Source organism: Spermophilus citellus (assembly GCF_964194105.1).
Source record: "Spermophilus citellus genome assembly, chromosome: 2".
Taxonomy (NCBI): domain Eukaryota; kingdom Metazoa; phylum Chordata; class Mammalia; order Rodentia; family Sciuridae; genus Spermophilus; species Spermophilus citellus.
In genome coordinates, this window is record NC_138183.1 from 7,260,136 (window position 1) to 7,277,456 (window position 17,321).

Sequence of the window (17,321 nt, forward strand, 5' to 3'; positions counted from 1 at the left end):
TACACACAGCTAACTCATCCTCACTCTATTCTGGCCTTGGGCCTGGCATGTGGCACCTGCCTCCTGAACAACTGTTGAGTGGAGAAATGCCAGAGCCTCCAGCTCCAACACTTGCCCAACTGCATCCTCAGGCTACAGCAGACCTGGGAAGAGTTGGCATCTGCCCCAGATGCTCAGGGGCATCTTTAGGAGATCCAGGGACTGCAGACAGGAAAGGAATGTAGTGAAGGAAAGCAGGAGGGTCAGTGGAGCTGCTCACTGATTCTTACCTTGATGGAATTGAAGGTAGCCACGGTGTGAACCATCAGGCGAGCAGACTACATAAGGAAGAGAGAAGAGGAAAACCCAATCAAGCTTATGCCAGCTAAGAGACAGAGATCTGAGCTTCAAGTGCCACCAAGTAGGTCCAATGGTTAACCAAAAACCATGAAGGGGATAGCAGCAACATTGAAAACAGAAACATTAATAAAAGCTATCAACCTGAGAAAGACATGAGAAAAGCCACAGTGCACAGTCAGACCCAGCTCCATGACTAGATACATGGGGGAAGAGTTTTCACCAAAACCATGTTGTCTTTTTTGGAACTAGGGATCAAACTCAAGGCTTTGCGTATGTGAGGTAAGCACTTTGCAACTGAGCTACATCCCAGCCTTCAAAAACCACACTGTAACAGGCGGTTGGGCAGAAAAAACAGCTCAAAGATTAATAAGTGCCTTAAAACTTGTCCATGTTACAGAACATTCTAAGAAACACTCAATTTAACATTTGCCGGCAGCTCAGTGAGGTGTACTAAAAACTCAACCTGCCTGAAACAGCTATGAGGCTGCTGTTCCCTCTAGCAGGATCTTCCTGAAGGAAGGTCAACAGCTTCACCAGGGGAAAAAGGAATAAGTCATCGAGTTAGTTCTCTTCTCACTTCTAAAAATCTTAAGTACCCCCAGACTATAGAGCCCACCCAATTTATGTGAAAGAAACCACTTGGCACATATTCCTTCAAGCCCCCCAGAGAAGAAGACCAGGGGAGTAAGTTCACCATGGTCACATGACTTGCCCCAGGTGACATGCAGGTGTGTGCAGGGCCCCTGTCCCTAACCCTCTCACAAAGAGGAGGCGTTGGTGTCCACAAAGATCTCTAAACACAGTTTGGGGGGAGGACCACTAATGGTGCCAGGAAACCGCAAATGGTCAGATAAGTAGCTGTCGCCTATTCAAATCACCATCAATTTTTGTTATATGAGAAAAATTAAGGGACTGGGGATGTGGCTCAAGTGGTAGCGCGCTCGCCTGGCATGCGTGCGGCCCGGGTTCGATCCTCAGCACCACATACAAACAAAGATGTTGTGTCCGCCGAAAACTAAAATAAATAAATAAATAAATAAATAAATAAAAAGAAAGAAAGAAAAAGAAAAGTTAAGATTGAAAAGAGGAAAGTTGAATCAAAGGAAAAATGTCCCAGCCCCTCAACTGAGCCTATTTAATGAGAGAGAGTAGTCAGAGCCAGTGAATGAACCCCACTGTTGGCGGCCTGAGTCCCCAGGACAGGGCAGACAGGTCAGTGCAGGTGCAAATATGAGCAGAAGACAGATGGTGAGAGGCTTTTGGGTTTAGGTTTGCATGCTTTCTTCCTATACCAGGTAGACAGACTCTGTGTGTGTGTGTGTGTGTGTGTGTGTGTGTGTGTGTGTGTGTTTTAACTTTAAAAACAAATTTTTTTTTTAGTTGTAATTGGACACAATACCTTTATTTATTTTATTTATTTATTTTTATATGGTGCTAAGGATGGAACCAGGGCCTCGCACATGCTGGGCAAGTGCTCTACCAGTAAGCCCCAGTCCCAGCCCAGTAGATATACTGTTTTTTTAAAAATATTTATTTTTTAGTTGTAGTTGGACACAATACATTTATTTTATTTATTTATATGTGGTGATGAGGATTGAACCCAGGGCCTCACACGTGCTACGCGAGTGTTCTACCGCTAAGCCACAACCCCAGCCCACCAGTAGATATACTTTTAAAAGCAGAAATCTCAGGGCTGGGGTTGTGGCTCAGAGGTAGAGCTCTTGCCTACCATGTGTGAGGCACCGGGTTCAATCCTCAGCACCACATAAAAATAAAATAAAGATATTGTGTCCACTGAAAAAACTAAAAAATAAATATTAAAAAAAATTCTCTCTAAAAAAAAAGATAAGATATTGTGTCCACCTATAACTAAAAAATAAATATTTTTAGGGGCTGGGGATGTGGCTCAAGCGGTAGCGCGCTCGCCTGGCATGCCTGTGGCCTGAGTTCGATCCTCAGCACCACATACAAACAAAGGTGTTGTGCCCGCCAAAAACTAAAAAATAAATATTAAAAAATTCTCTCTCTCTCTCTTTAAAATAAATAAATAAATATTTTTAAAAAAAAAGTTATTAAAAAAAAAAGCAGAAATTTAGCAGACACATGCCTATAATCCCAGTGACTTGGGAGGCTTAGGCAGGAGGTTCCCAAGTTTGAGACTAGCCTCACCAACTTAGTGAGGCCCTAAGTAACTTAGTAAAAATCCTGTCTCTAAATAAAATATAAAAAAAAGGGCTGGGGATGTGGCTCAGTGGTTAAGTACCCCTGGGTCTCTGGGTTCAACACCTAGTATCAAAAAAAAAAAAAAAAAAAAAAAAAAAAAAGGAGAGATCAGCGATCAAGTGAGACAGTCATACAAGCTGGGTTAGGAGGGAAGATGCTTTTCTGTATGATGTGGTGTGTATGTGTGTGTGGTACTGAGGATTAAACCAGGAGCTATACTCCCAGACTTTTCTTCTTCTTCTTCTTCTTTTTTTTTTTGACAAAGTCTTAGTAAGTTGCTGATGCTAAACTTGAGGTCCTCCTGCCTCAGCTCCACAGTAGCTAGAATTATAGGCCTAGGTCCCTAGGCCTAATAGCAGGAAACCTTTCTTAGGCTATAGGAATCAAAGGTTAGACAGATGATTAAATGGGGTGGTAGGGAGGTTTATTCTCTTTCTGTTCTCAGTCATTTATGTGTTTTTATCACTTGTCTTGGACTGCCATCCTACCAGTCGGATGCTGTGCTGCATTTAAGGTGTCTCTGGCATAGACAGGATCTGCCCACTCTGAGCATCCAAACACAAGCACTTTGTTTCTATGTATTACACATCACATTTCCAGAGACTGATAGAACACAATATCAAGGTCAGAAAAAAGCCAGCCCAAATGAGTCCAGAGATTACCAAAGGTCCCAGAATAGCATTAGAATACTTAGAAAAAGGCACATCAGAAAGACATGAAATGCTGCATGTTCCTGCAAAACTCTTAGAGACAATAACTTGCAAAGGAGTTCTTACCTTCCATGGGGAGGCCGTCTTGGAATCTGTTTCATCCTAGTTAAAGAAGCAGCAGTTTAGGCATCGTGCAGGTGGGCTCAGCACTCCCACCAAAGACTCTAGCTTTCCCCAAGGGAGTTCACAGGTCAGTGAACAAAACTGAATCACTCTCTATAACTTAAAAAGTTTACCACCAGCTAGCAAAAAAACCCAAGACTTTTGGAAGAAATTATACAAACAAATAGAAAAATTACAAATTTTTCAAATCTCCAGTAGAATTGGAGAAAATGAGTCAGCTTAATAAGAAAATGACCAACTTTTCTTTAGGTCATATGAAAGGATTCTTTGAAAGAGGTTAAAACCAAACCTAAAGTGGTAGCTGTGCATAAAGTTTTAGAAAACTGAAGGGATATAAAATTTTTGGTCTTTTGGAGAAGGCAAACAGAAATCAGAATCTAGAGTTTCTTTTCCACAGAATTTTACACACGAAAGGATCTCTGATGTTCAGGAACAGAAATCCTCAAGAAGCAGCTCTTGACTTTACATTGTTCCCACGATCTACCTCCTTCTCATGTCCAAGTTCCACACAGACTCCTGCAACTTACCCTGGGCATCATGCCATACACCTCCTATAAGGAGAGAGAGAAACCAATTTTATCTTCACAGGAAATAAAACCTCCCAGAACATTCAATACTGTAACAAAAGAAAGACTAGAATGCTGGCCAATGACTTCAAGTCATTATTCATATGCAAAACCTTTTATTTATTTAAGAAACTTGTGAAACTGCCATTAATTAAGGCCATGTAAATATTCCACAACTTTCACAGGAGTACATAAAAACTTAGGAGAACACAAAAGCCCCTGACTGGATGAAGAGTGAGAGATAATGGCCCAAGGAAGTTGAGGGCACACAGAGGACTGCATCTCCATTCAAGCCACCATTCTGTACTCTGAAATATCACTCTGGGAGCACTGAAGAGCACAGTAAGAAGCCAAGTTGCTCCCTAATGGCAACAATGCCTGGCTCCAAGATGAAGATACCCACCTGCTGCTGCACAGCCTGGACCTCCTCTGCCATCAGACCTTCAGACTCCAGGTCTTCAGCCACCTTGTTAATGTCCTTCAGCCGGGACTCATTGGCCTTCAGATCCTTTAAAGCAAACGCCATCATAACTAAACCCACAGTGGCCAATCAAGGGAGAAGAGGACCAAGGATATCCACAAAAATGGCTTGAGCCTAGAAAGATCTGCTCTATGGCATCTTATGAATTGTTTTCTCTACTCTTCAAGGGGTCTGGGTCAGGAAATCCTGACTGCAGCTATCAAGGGAAAAAATAATAGGGTTCTAGAAGCAGTCTGTCTCAAATTTACTTGATTAATTATGGATAAAAAATAATTACTCACTTCAAATGTAGATTTAAGTAAATATTTTTAAGGGAAGAAACAGTGTTAAAATGTGATTTAAAGTCCCATGACTAAAGAACAGAGGAAGGAGGGAGAGAAAGAAAAAAGAGGTAGACAGAGGTGAGGCAGGGAGAGAAATCCTCCTCCCACTTTTTTTTTTTATATTGGGCATTGAACCCAGGGGTGCGTAACCACTGAACCACATATCCCCAGTCTTCTATTGTATGAAACAGGGTCTTGCTAAATTGTTGAGTCTGGCTTTGAATTTGCGATCCTCCTGCCTCAGCCTCACAAACCGCTGAGATTATAGGAATGTGCCATAGCACCCAGCTCATCCTCCCACATTTTAATTGGTTATAAGGATACTCTTGGGGCTGGGGTTGTAGCTTAGAGGTAAAGCACTTGCCTTGCATACTTGAGGCATGGGGTTCAATCCTCAGCACCACATAAAAATAAATGAAATAAAGATATTGTGTCCATCTACTACTAAAACAACAAAAAAAGATACTCTTAGTCGGGCACAGTGGTGCATGCCTGTAATCCCAGCGGCTTGGGAGGCTAAGGCAGGAAGATCGTGAGTTCCTCTCTAGTAAAATACGAAACAGGGCTGAGATGTGGCTCAGTGCCCGAATGTCACTGAGTTCAATCCCTGGTACCCCTCCAAAAAAAGAATACTCTTACTCTATATAAGAAAAATATGTGCTAAATCATACAATGGACTATTATTCACCAGTAACAGGAAATGGAACACCAATACATGCTATAAGGATGAATTCTGAAAATACATTAAATAAAAGAAACCAATCACTTAAAAAAAATCACAATTCCATTTATATGAAATGTGCAGAATAAGAAATCTACACATAGGGACTGGGATTGTAGCTTAGTGGTAAAGCCCTTGCCTAGCATGTGTGAGGCACTAGGTTCAATCCTCAGCACCACATAAAAATAAATAAATAAAATAAAGGTATTATGTCCATCTGTAGCTTAGGAACAACGACAAAAAATTCAGATGCAAAGAACAATGGTAGAATGTTTGCTTAGCATGCAACAGGCCCTGGGCTTAATTTGTAGCACCAAAACAAAACAAAAAAAGTAGATTAGGGCTGGGGATGTGGCTCAAGCGGTAGTGTGCTCGCCTGGCATGCGTGCGGCCCGGGTTCGATCCTCGGCACCACATACAAACAAAGATGTTGTGTCAGCCAAATACTAAAAATAAATAAATATTAAAAAAAAAAAAAGTAGATTAGTTGCTAAGGCTTGTGAGCATTGGGAAAAATGCATAGTGACTGCTTTATGGATATATGGTTTTCTTTTCAGGTAATACTGTCTTGGCACTAGATAAAGGTGGTAGCTACATAACATCATGAAGGTACTAAATACCACCAAATCCTATGCTTTAATATGGTTAACTTTGTTACATAAATTTTACTTCATTAAAAAAAAAAAAAAAAAAAAGAGCTGGGCACCATGATGCATGCTTATAATCCCAGTAACTTTGAAGCCTGAGATAAGAGGACTTCAAGTTCAAGGCCAGAGGCAGCAATTTAGCAAGGCCCCAAGCAACTTAGTGAAACCTTGACTCAAAATAAAATATAAAAAGGGGTGGAGAGGTAGAGGGGTAGAGACTCAGTAATCTGTGGTCAAAAAAAATCAAGAAAACCAGGGGCTGGGGCTGTAGCTCAGTAGTAGAGCGCTTGCCTAGTACATGCAAGGCACTGGGTTCAATCCTCAGCACAACATAAAAATAAAGGTATAAAAGTAAAAAACAAACAAACAAACAAAAAACAAGAAAACGAATCAGTGATTTCCAAGCTCATCTGTGAAGACATCCCATACCTTCTGGAAGTCATCAAATTTCTTCTGCAGCACCTCGACCTGTTCTAAATCTGCACCGACCTCTTCGTTCGTGAGAGCAGCTTCCTTTTCATTGATCCACTGCTGCAGCTCGTTTGCCTCACGGAACAACATAAACTTCTTGCAACTCTTCTCCAACATGCCTTTCCGCTTCTCCCCCAGTTCCAGCAGAGAGTGATATCTGATGTAAGTCAAGAGGGTGACAAGAAGGGCAGAAGTGGTTAGATGGTAAGCACTAGAGATGAGAACACAAACTCAAACCACTAGGTGTCTCCAAGATGCGATTCAAGGCATGAGTTTGTAAAGATGGTGCCCTAGTGACAAAGGATCAGAATGCATGGATGAGGATTCCAAGCACCCACACCACAGCCTCGGGGATGAGCATACCCTGTAGCGTTCACAACTAGGTGGCCACGACAGCTAGGCACACACATCCCAAGGCAATCCTGCACTTACAACATCACGACCAGATGACTAAAACCCAAGCATTTAGCATGGAAACACAGGGTTCATGCGACTACAGCAGAGAGTGAGATGACGTTGCATAATATATATACAGAGGGTTTTCGCATTTTTTTTTTTTAAATAATTCTCCAAGCAGCCTCCAAGTAGAAGGTACACCAGACTTTAAAACAAACTCATAAAAGGACGTCTGTATCTTTGGATCAGTAGGACATTTCTAAAATTATAGACTTGTTTTTCAGAAAGTCATGGCAACTTCAGAAGGGCAATCAGATAGAGTACAGAGTACCTGTACAGTTTCATTACCAGGAAGTCCTAAGAAGAATCAAAGACTATTCTAACCCTTGGGAACTGAAGTACAAAAAGTGGAACTCCCACTCTCCTTAGAGACATGAGAATGACAAATGATAAAAAAACTAAAAGTTAAAAATAAAATTCTAAAATCACCATTAAATCTAAGCTTCCCAAACAAAAAAGCAATGAGTTACAAGGAATTCAGGCACTCTAAGAGAGTCATTCAACTTCCTTCCTCCTAAGGATTCCACAGGCTTGCCTTCACATTGGCTGGTGACAGTGGAGTACACCAGGAGACCAAGAGCAGGGGACCAACACCACTCTGAATGCACAGCTGCACATAAAGCAACTGATGAGAGCAGCAGTCACCTGCAGCACAGCTCACCGAATCCTCTCTCCTGCCAGCAAAGCTGCTGCACAGATGCCTGCCCCTCCCACCACCTCATCTTCCTAGATGAATAAGTGCCTTGGAGAGAAGCAGCAGAGGGAGGATGGACAGTCTAGCAGTGGACACAGGGAGCCCAGCGAGGCTCTTGGCCTACTCACAGTTCTTCCACCTGTTTCATACGCAGAGATACACTGCCGGCTTCCTTAGTTATGCGTGTCCTGCACAGAAGGGGTACAGCAAAAGCATGCACAAATTAGTGGGATTAATCCACAGGGATGAAAAGCAGCAGCTCCGACTGGTGCCATGATGATGGATGCTTAGAGTGGGGAAAATTAAGGAGTCACTCAAAAGCTCTTAGAAGCAGTTCAGGCCATGAATGAAATCACAGTAGGGAAGAAGCAGGAAAATTTAAATCAGAGTGTTAGTTCACCTTCATCTTCCTGACACATCTGCCATGCTTGAGGCAGACTTTCCTGTACTGCAAGCACTATTAACTTCACAGAACAAAGCCCAGGGACAAAATGCACTTGGAAAGAAATTTTGCTGATTGATAATAGCCAATTTAGCCATATATATATGACAACGTTTCTGCTCTTGTATTAATGACCAAGGCTGCTGATAAGAACATGAATCCAAATCTCTCCTTATCTCAACACTAAGAGAGTCTGGACATACACAAATAATTTCTAGCGTTTTCAAGAACCATTATGAGTCAGAAGAGTTCCATTGTTATAAACTCTAATGGGAATGCATGTTCTGGATGCTTCCCAAGCATCCAAAGCCATTGATCTCATTAGGAGTAAGATATGCCCTAAGGGAGGGCACAAGTCAACAAGGTGGCTTAACTATAGTAATGAGGATAGAGACATTTCACAAAAAAATAAATGCCATCCTTAGAATACAAAGCTATGGTACAGAGAAAAGTTCTCTAAGCAGCCATCCAAAGAGGGAGGCACATCCGAGGGGTGAAAAAATCTGAAAATCCATTCCAAAAAAGCATCTTGAACCACAAGAGAAAGATTAAGACGGCAATGTTTAGAAAAATGCCATTTAGAAAAAGAAACGGGAGAAAAATGAAACACAGGAGATTAAGGTATCAGGGATTTGAGGCTCAAACAGGGAGGTAGGTGGATTAAAAGTGACTTGGGGAAAGCAAGAGGAAGGCAGACTAGCTGCAGAGGCCTCAAAACTCCACCTACACCTGCAGGGCACAGACCAAGCCCCTAGTGATGCCTGACCCTTGGTGTCAACTGTGTGCCCCTTACTGGTTGTCGATCTGCTCCTGCCGCAGCGCTATGCTGCCCTGCTCTTCTAGGAGGTTCTCCCGGGAGGCTGACTGGGCAGGGTCCAGCTTCTTCACATATGCAGCTGGCACAAAACCCTGACGATCGTTCACTTCCACTTTCCACCAGTCCTAAGAGAAAAAAGGAAGAGAAGTGAGAACAATTCCTTTCCTGAGAAAGAACCTGTGTAGGCCTGTGTATCTGTGTGCACATATACACCTAAGAGAGCTCTGAGCATTTTAAGAAGCTGTGACAGAATCAGTCACTGTGCACTGTCATGCACAGAGTCACAGGTGAAGCAGAAATGCCAGAAACCACATAGGACTGTCTTCCCTTTGTTTAGAGACTCCAGAACTGTGCTGTGCAATACTTAAGCCAATACTATTTAACTTTCAGTAAGTCAAAATTAAATTCAATAAACACCTCAGTTGTAGCTAGGAGGCTGAGGCTAGAGGATTATAAATTCCAGGCAGGCCTAGGAAACATAGCAAGACCTGGTCACAAGATAAAAAATAAAAAGTTTTGGGAATGTAGCTCAGTGGCAGAGCACCCCTGGGCTGATTCCCGAATACTGTAAAAATAAAGACAAAAACAAAACCCAACTCAGTTGTAGACAGGTGTCATGTCAGTGCATACCTATCATCTCAGCTACTCAGGAGGCTAAGGCAGGAAGACGGCAAGTCCAAAGCCAATCTAAACAATTTAGTAAAACTATGTAAGACAAAGTTTTATTTAATTAATTGATTTTTTTTTGGGGGGGGGGTGGGAGTTGGAGGTTGGTACCTGGGATTGAACCCAGGGGCACTTAACCACTGAGCCATATCCCTATCCCTTTTTAAAAATTTTTTTAATGTTGAGATGGGGGTGGAAGGTCTTGCTAAATTGCCGAGGCTGGCTTTGAACTTGCAATCCTCCTGCCTCAGTCTCCTGAACAGCTAGAATTACAGAAATGTACTATGGTGCCTGGCATTACTTACTTATTTTTGGTATTGGGGATTGAATAAAGGGGAGTTTTACTACTGAGCCACATCCCCAGGCCTTTTTGTTCTGTATTTTATTTAGAGACAGGGTTCAAGGAGTTGCTAAGGGCCTCATTAAATTGCTGAGACTGGCTTTGAACTCCTAATCCTCCTGCCTCAGCCTCCCAAAATGCTGAGATTACAGGTGTACAACACTGTGCCTGGCTCCTTTTTACTTTTTATTTTGAGACAGGGTCTTGGTAAGTTGCTTAGGGCTTTGCTATATTGCTGAGGCTGGCCTTGATCTTTTGATCCTCCTGTTTCAGCCTCCTGAGTTGGAGATTATAGGCTTGCACCCCTCACACTCAACTAAATTAACAATTTTAAAAGGGCCATAGCTGGGAGTGGTGAGGTATGCGTGTAATCCGAGTAACATGGGAGCCTAAAGCAGGATTGCAAATTTGAAGCTGGCCCGGGCAACTTAGTGAGGCCCTGTTTAAAAAATAAAACAACAACAAAAAAAGTCTGGGGAAGCTGTGTGCAGTGGTACACACCTGAAATCCCAGCAGCTTGGAAGGCAGGAGAATCATGAGTTCAAAGCCAGCCTCTGCAACTTAGCAAAAGGCGCTAAGCAAACTCAGTGAGACTCTGTCTTTAAATAAAATACAAAAAAGGGCTGAGGGATGTGGCTCAGTGGTTAAGTACCCCTGAGTTAAATCCCTAGTTCCCCTCCCAAAATAGAAAGAAAAATAAAAATTAAAACAGGCTGGAGATGCAGCTCAGTGGTAGAGTGCTTGCGCAGCCATTTGTGAAGCCCTGCTTTGAAATAAAAAATAAACTCTGCTTTGAAATACAAAAAGGGCTTGGTGGTAGGGCGCTTGTCTGGCATGCACAATCCCCAATACTGCAAACAACAACCAAAACACTGACAGTAAACTAGATGAGCGAATAAGGAGGTTCTCAACAATGCCTCCAAATGTTTCTGTCACTGTCAATCAGCTTGTGTCAAGGAAAAAAGCTGACGAACCAGGCAGTATTTAAACTGAAGAAGACAAAACCTACAGGGTGACATCTTGGCTGTCTTCAACTACCTGCCAAGCTGAGACAGCTGTAGGTCTAGATTAACAACCAACAAAGACAGGCATAAAGGCGGATGCCTGAGATCCCAGAACTCAGAAGGCTGAGGCAGGAGTTTGAACCCAGCCTCAACAACTTAGTAGAACCCCATCTCAAAATAAAAAATAAAAAGCTATGGAGATGTAACTCAGCTGTACAGCAACTATGGGTTCCATCCCCAGTATTGCAAAAAACAGCAGGTAGGTGCTGTGGGTGTGGCTCAGTGGTAGGTATTTGCCTAGCATGCAGATTCCATACCTAGTATTGCAATACAATATGGAAAACAACAACAGATTCAAGTTACAAAGCAGCAAATCGTGGCTCAAAAGGGAAAGAATCCCACCTGGAGAGGTTAAATGTGAAAAAGCCACCAGGAGAGTGTGACTCTCTATACTACCTGCAGGAGACATGTTCAGTGACCTTCCTAATGACTCACACACTGGACAAATGTATACTAAGTGGGAGACAGACAGGAGACCCTTGTCTCTCTCTCTCCATACTCTACCCACCCACAGATCCCTGACAACATGATGGTGTGCACGTGTGCCAGCCAGTCTCTGTGCCTTGCCTTGTTGGTGCTATTGAGCAGGGTAAGAATGTCCCCTTTTTTCATGGTGACTTCGCGAGGACTCTTCTCCTGATAGTCATAGAGAGCCAAGACCAGCTCTTTGCCTGTCTCATCATCCATGGGGGCCACTTGTTGCTGAAAATACAAAGGAAGAACATTGTGTCCTCTAAGCAAACAACAGAATCCAGCTTTACCCCAAATTTACCGTGTACGCTGACAGCCATAATATCTGCTGGCAGTAATTGGCCCCAAAGCTTTTCCTGGCCCCACCCTAACCCCCAGGGACCTGGAACTGAGACACACTTACCCGGCATGACTGAGCCTGCTCTCGAAGAGCCTGGATGCTGCTGCCATAGGCGCTGAGATCTGAAAGCAGTGCTTCGTGTTTCTTTAGTAGAGCCTGAAACCAGAATCTCACATGGAGCACCGGACACACAGCCCAACTCCTCCTCAGTGTCTTATAACATGCCACCCTCCTGAAGCAGATTTTAGTCACACAAAGATGTTGAGTCCCTCTTGCCCTGCACTCTCTCCCCTCTTTACTCATTTATTTTTGTGGTACTGGGAATTGAACCCAGAGGCGCTCTACCCCTGAGCTACATTCCCAGATCATTTAAAAAAAATTTTTTTTTAGTTATTAATAGACCCTTTATTTTATTTATATGCAGTGCTGAGAATTGAACCCAGTGCCTCACACATGCCAGGCAAGAGCTTTACCACTAAGCCACAACCCCAGCCCCATCCCCAGACCTTTTTATTTTGAATAAGGTCTCACTAAGGTTGGCCTCAGACTTGTAATCCTCCTACCTCAGCTGCTCGAGTAACTGGGATGCCCAGCTTCTCCCCTCTTTAAAGATAAACATTTAATTTGGGGAAACATTAACTGTGACTTGCATTTAAGGCAAGCGTTCTACCAACTGAGCTATATCTCCAGCCCTTTCTACTCTGGTTTTACCCACTTAATTTTGTAGTATTTGAAATACACAAAGGCATAAAGAACAATATGCAAACAAATTTGTGATTCCACATCCCATTCTAAGAAAGAGGTCACCAGCCAGGCGAGGTGATGCACCCCTGTAAATCCAGCAGCTCAGGAGGCTGAGGTAGGAGGATCACAAGTTCAAGGCCAATCTCAGCAACTTAGTGAGATCCTGTCTCTAAATAAAATATAAAAAGGCTAGGAGCCAGGCGCGGTGGTGCATGCCTGTAATCCCAGCGGCTCAGAAAACTAAGGCAGGAAGATGGCGAGTTCAAAGCCAGCCTCCGCAAAAGCAAGGCACTAAGCAATTCACTGAGACTGTCTCTAAATAAAATACAAAATGGGGCTGGGGATGTGGCTCAGGGGTTAAGCACCCCTGGGTTCAATCCCCAGAACCAAACAAAAGGAAAAAGAAATCACCACAAAGTGGCTATGTATACTGCCCTTCCCTCTCCACATTTGGTGCTTTCTTATTCTCCACTAGTACTGAGGTTTTTATTTCAACAATAAAACTCATTCTAGTTTTCCAGAGGCCAGTGAGAAAAGAGGTAGGTATGGAGACTATATCTAGACCTTTATAAATTAAAAGCTATAGTAAAAAAAATATATATATTTTGCCAAACAATGTGTATACATGTTGGTGTGTATGTTGGTGTATTTGTGTGCTGGCGTTTGCATGTGTTGGTATGTTTGTGTGCATGTTGGTGTGTTTGCTGTGTTGGTTTGTATGCACATGTGTGCTGGTGTGCATGTTAGTGTTTGCATGTGTTGGTGTTTGCACATATACATTGGTGCATGCTGATGTATGTGTGTTGGTTTATGTGCACATGTGTGTTAGTATGTTGTTGTGTGTATTGGTATGAAAACAGGCATGTCTGCATATGGTGGTCAGAAGAACAGATCCAAAAACGGCAAACATTAATGGTTGAAGACAGGTTATAGGAAATGTCTTCTTCCTTTAGTTATGACTAAATTTCACTAATAAAAAGTAAAAGCCAGATTCCAAAACACCTTAAAAAATAACTGCCATGATGCTACACCTCCCCTACACAGTCATTTTCCTAATCTGCCTTCTTTCTCTGGCAGGTGTGACACCCCTGAGCTCGGGCTTACCTCAGCAGAGTCCTCATCCTTTCCATAGTCAGTACTGCCCACAATGGGCTCCTTCTCCCGCATCCAGGACTCAGCCTCGTTGGCATCAGCAAAGTACTGCTGGGCCTGTAGGGAGTCCTCCAGGTCCTGCCTCCGCTGGGAGGCTTTGGCTTTCAGTGCCTCCCACTTCTGGTTCAGCTCGTTGAGCTTGGCCTTCACGTCTTCTGCCGCAAAATGGCCTGCAGAGCAGACAACAGAAAGTGTGCTGACACAGAATGACAAGAAGGCTTCTGGTATGCTGTGAACACTACTTTCTCACAACGTTCTAGGGTGTGCCCTGTCATAATTATATTTCTAATGAGGGGCTCAGCTTCTAGCCCTTGACTGCCTCCTCAAACCAAGACTCTATCTACATCACAAGAAGCAGATATCCCAAGGAGGCATAAGTGACATTAGCAAAACTAATAAAAACAGCAGCGCTCCACAGTTCTCAGTTATGAGACTTCTCCCTGCAAGAGCTTTCCCAGGCCCTATACATAGTTGAGCTCATTTAGTTAACTGCTATATCGGGAGACACTGTCATCCCCACTACATCTCTGTCTTACAGACAAGAAATTGAGGTTCGGCAAGGCCCAGTCAATGTCACATGGTTAGGAAGGAATGGAGATGTCAGATTCACCCCGCTGTCCAATCTGCTGTGTGCAGTCCATGCACTTAACCAACGCTTGAAAGGGGAGAGCAGAGCCAGGCCACACTCACTGCCCACAACCACTTACCTTCCTCCACCATGGCATTTCCCTTCTGGGTCACAGCTTTGATGCGGGGTTCATGTCCGGCAATTTCTGCTTGTAAAGCTTGATGTTTCTTTAACAGATTCTGGACTCCAATCAAATCCTTGCCTGAAAGCAGAAACCACTCCCTTGTCATCCAGCCACTAAGAGAAAAAATCACCACTAAACTGTTATTCACAGCTCCTACCAGGGTTCCAGTGCAATAAAAGTGGTCTTGCTCCCTCTGGCATGTGTCTCCTTTATGCAACAATGGCACAGCCCTACTGTAGCTTGAATCCCACCTGCTGGAGGAACACTGACCTCTGTTGGTAGAGGCGGCAATGGGTTCCTTCTCTCGAATCCAGGTCTCCTCATCTTCCACATCGCGGAAAAGCTGCTGCAAACGCAGAGAATCTGCCAACTTCTGCTTTCGGGCAATCATGGGTTCCTTAAGAGCCTCGTAGCGAGCTACAAGGGCTTCCTGCTTCTTTTTGATATTTTCAGCATCAAAATGGCCAGCATCCTGGAACTGACGGGCCTGAATGGTGATGCCATCAATTCGATCCTGGGAAGAGGAGAGCACAAAGCCTTGAAGCTTGAACTAGTACTGCATGACTACACATAGAACGCTTCTAGGTTGACTTTATTACTTTGGGTATGGTTTTGTCACATATGAAGAAAAATCAACATGGTATTTCTCCCATCTCAAGAGAATTTTTTCTGCCAATCCTCCCCTCACATTAGGCTTCCTGAAAGCTTTGAGGAAGTAACTTCACTTGAACGGCAGCACATGTATTCCCTAAAACACCAAAACATGTCCCTCCCTTCCAGTGCTAGTCTCATCTTGAGATTCTTGCTATCCTTCCCTCTTGTCACTCCCCCATCTAAAGGCCCAATTCATACTCCACCTGGTGAGCAGCCACATCTGCCTCTAGCAGGGCGTGCTTCTTCTGGAGGTTCTGGACATTGGTAAGGTCTTTGCCATAATCATCTGAAGCCAAGTGACCTTCCACTTCATACAGCCACAATTCAATGTCCTCCACATTGCGATTAAATTGCTGTTGCTGGTTAGCTTCACGAAGCTTTATTCCTGTCCAAGGAGGCAAGTTTAACTGTCTATTGGTTTACATGGTCCTTCCTCTAATACTGCTCATGAACCATGGTATGCTGGTGATGGAGTATGAGTCAGAATGTTAGTTACTGTTTCACTTCCACCTCCTAGAGGCTGAAGGGGAGGCTGCCTGGAATGCAGTCTAACACTACAAAGTAAGGGTGCTTGAGAATTATTAAATGCTCTTGGCTCACAGATCAACCATGATTTTCAGTGATAAGGCCCAATTCATTCCTTTCTGGCTTCTCCAGCAACCAGTAATTCACCCACACTTACCAAATCACCAAAGCATCAAGGACCCAAGTAACTCCTGCACATGACATACTCTCTATGCCTAAAGTCATCTCCCCTCCTTCCCTGGGTGGTTTATATCCCTAGAACACTTAACTAGGAAAGACTGGTACTCTAAATGTTCCTGTCACCCTCAGGTATGAGATTCTTCTACCTTTCAGTTCTGTGGCCTCTAGCAGCTTCTTCCACAAACTAATGACTTCATTCATACGAGCTGCAACTTCATCTTTGGCATAGTGGTTGACATCTATCAGCTTTTGCCCAGCCTTCTCCAGGGCATCAATGCGACTCTGGTTTGCTGAGAGCTCAGCCTCAAAAGCCTGATGCTTCTGTACCTTTCCTTGCAGGTTGGATGGGTCCTGCCAATGGAAGAGAAGAGTCCTTTCTGAGATTCGAATATGCCAACTTACCCTGAGCTGCTGTTGTACTTGTCTTTAAGCAGGGGGAGGTTTGCATAAAACAGCTTGTGTTAAATAGTTCAGTTTGTGGAATCCCATTCTTTTTTTAGCCACACTGTTTTACCCAAGTACTAATGGTTACTTTATAGGCTTCATCGGTGGCAGTTTTCATCTTCTCGTTGACCCAACTCTTAAGTTCATCGGAATCACGGAAAAACTGCTGCAAGTGGAAGGAATCAGCCAGCTGGGCCCTGCGGCGCATGGCTCGCTCATGGAGGGCATTACGGCGGCTCAGCAGCTGAAAGACAGGCACTCCTGTGAATCTTCAGTTCAGATTCCCAAAAAGATTGGGCTAGACTACAGTGACTATCATTGAAAATACAACTGCATATAGCAAGCAAGAAGCACAAAAATCTGGAACTTACAGCATCTCGGCGAGTGGCCACATCCTCCATTGCGTAGTGGTTGTTCTGGATTAGCTTGGTTGCAAACTCATCCAGTGCCTAGGAAGGAAGATGAGAGTTGTCACTATGTGCACTGTTCCTCCACCTGGCTGGTCTCTAGAGAGGTCATGAAACACCCTCAACCTTAATGTGAACCAAGGTTCACAGCTGCAGTTGGTAACGACAACATTTTCCCATAACTTGTAAGGTTCTGCTTGATGTTTTTAGCTACAGAGAATAAAACTGCTCATTCAAGTCCATTGACATCAGCTATAGTGTGAGCACCCAACAGGTAGCACATAGAGGTTAACAGCTTTCCAATTCTTGCTTCTATAATGTGTTTTCAACAGAAAAAGTATGCATTACATTAACTCTGAACTTGTTTTAGTGAAAGGCAAATCTCAATTTGGAGACACACATCAAGTAAGTAATTTCCTTCTATAAAGCCTGAACAAGATTTTTCAAGTAAGTGATTTCCTTCTATAAAGTCCTAAACAAGATGGCATTTTCCAGATTTTAAGCACCTCAAGAATCCCTTGTACATAGCTCCTTCATTAAATTGGCTCAGAATCCTTTTAGGAAAAGAG

General features: G+C 43.4%; 1 protein-coding gene across 8 annotated transcripts in view; it reads right to left on the reverse strand.

The window, feature by feature from the left end:
• SPTAN1 (spectrin alpha, non-erythrocytic 1) overlaps positions 1-17,321 on the reverse strand; it is a 72,779-nt gene that overhangs the window by 25,444 nt on the left and 30,014 nt on the right. For 5 of the 8 annotated variants that reach the window (XM_081278928.1, XM_081278925.1, XM_081278929.1 and 2 more), the window contains exons 13-28: positions 16,717-16,794; positions 16,434-16,589; positions 16,048-16,252; positions 15,400-15,581; positions 14,813-15,056; positions 14,498-14,620; positions 13,743-13,960; positions 11,958-12,050; positions 11,651-11,785; positions 8,990-9,138; positions 7,883-7,942; positions 6,563-6,761; positions 4,365-4,469; positions 3,923-3,946; positions 3,339-3,374; positions 270-317 (exon numbers count right to left, since the gene is read on the reverse strand). In XM_081278928.1, coding sequence (XP_081135054.1) covers positions 270-317; positions 3,339-3,374; positions 3,923-3,946; positions 4,365-4,469; positions 6,563-6,761; positions 7,883-7,942; positions 8,990-9,138; positions 11,651-11,785; positions 11,958-12,050; positions 13,743-13,960; positions 14,498-14,620; positions 14,813-15,056; positions 15,400-15,581; positions 16,048-16,252; positions 16,434-16,589; positions 16,717-16,794 — 2,055 coding nt within the window. The remainder of the gene's footprint in view (positions 1-269; positions 318-3,338; positions 3,375-3,922; positions 3,947-4,364; positions 4,470-6,562; positions 6,762-7,882; positions 7,943-8,989; positions 9,139-11,650; positions 11,786-11,957; positions 12,051-13,742; positions 13,961-14,497; positions 14,621-14,812; positions 15,057-15,399; positions 15,582-16,047; positions 16,253-16,433; positions 16,590-16,716; positions 16,795-17,321) is intronic. The other 3 variants (XM_081278931.1, XM_081278930.1, XM_081278926.1) reach the window with 1 other exon arrangement.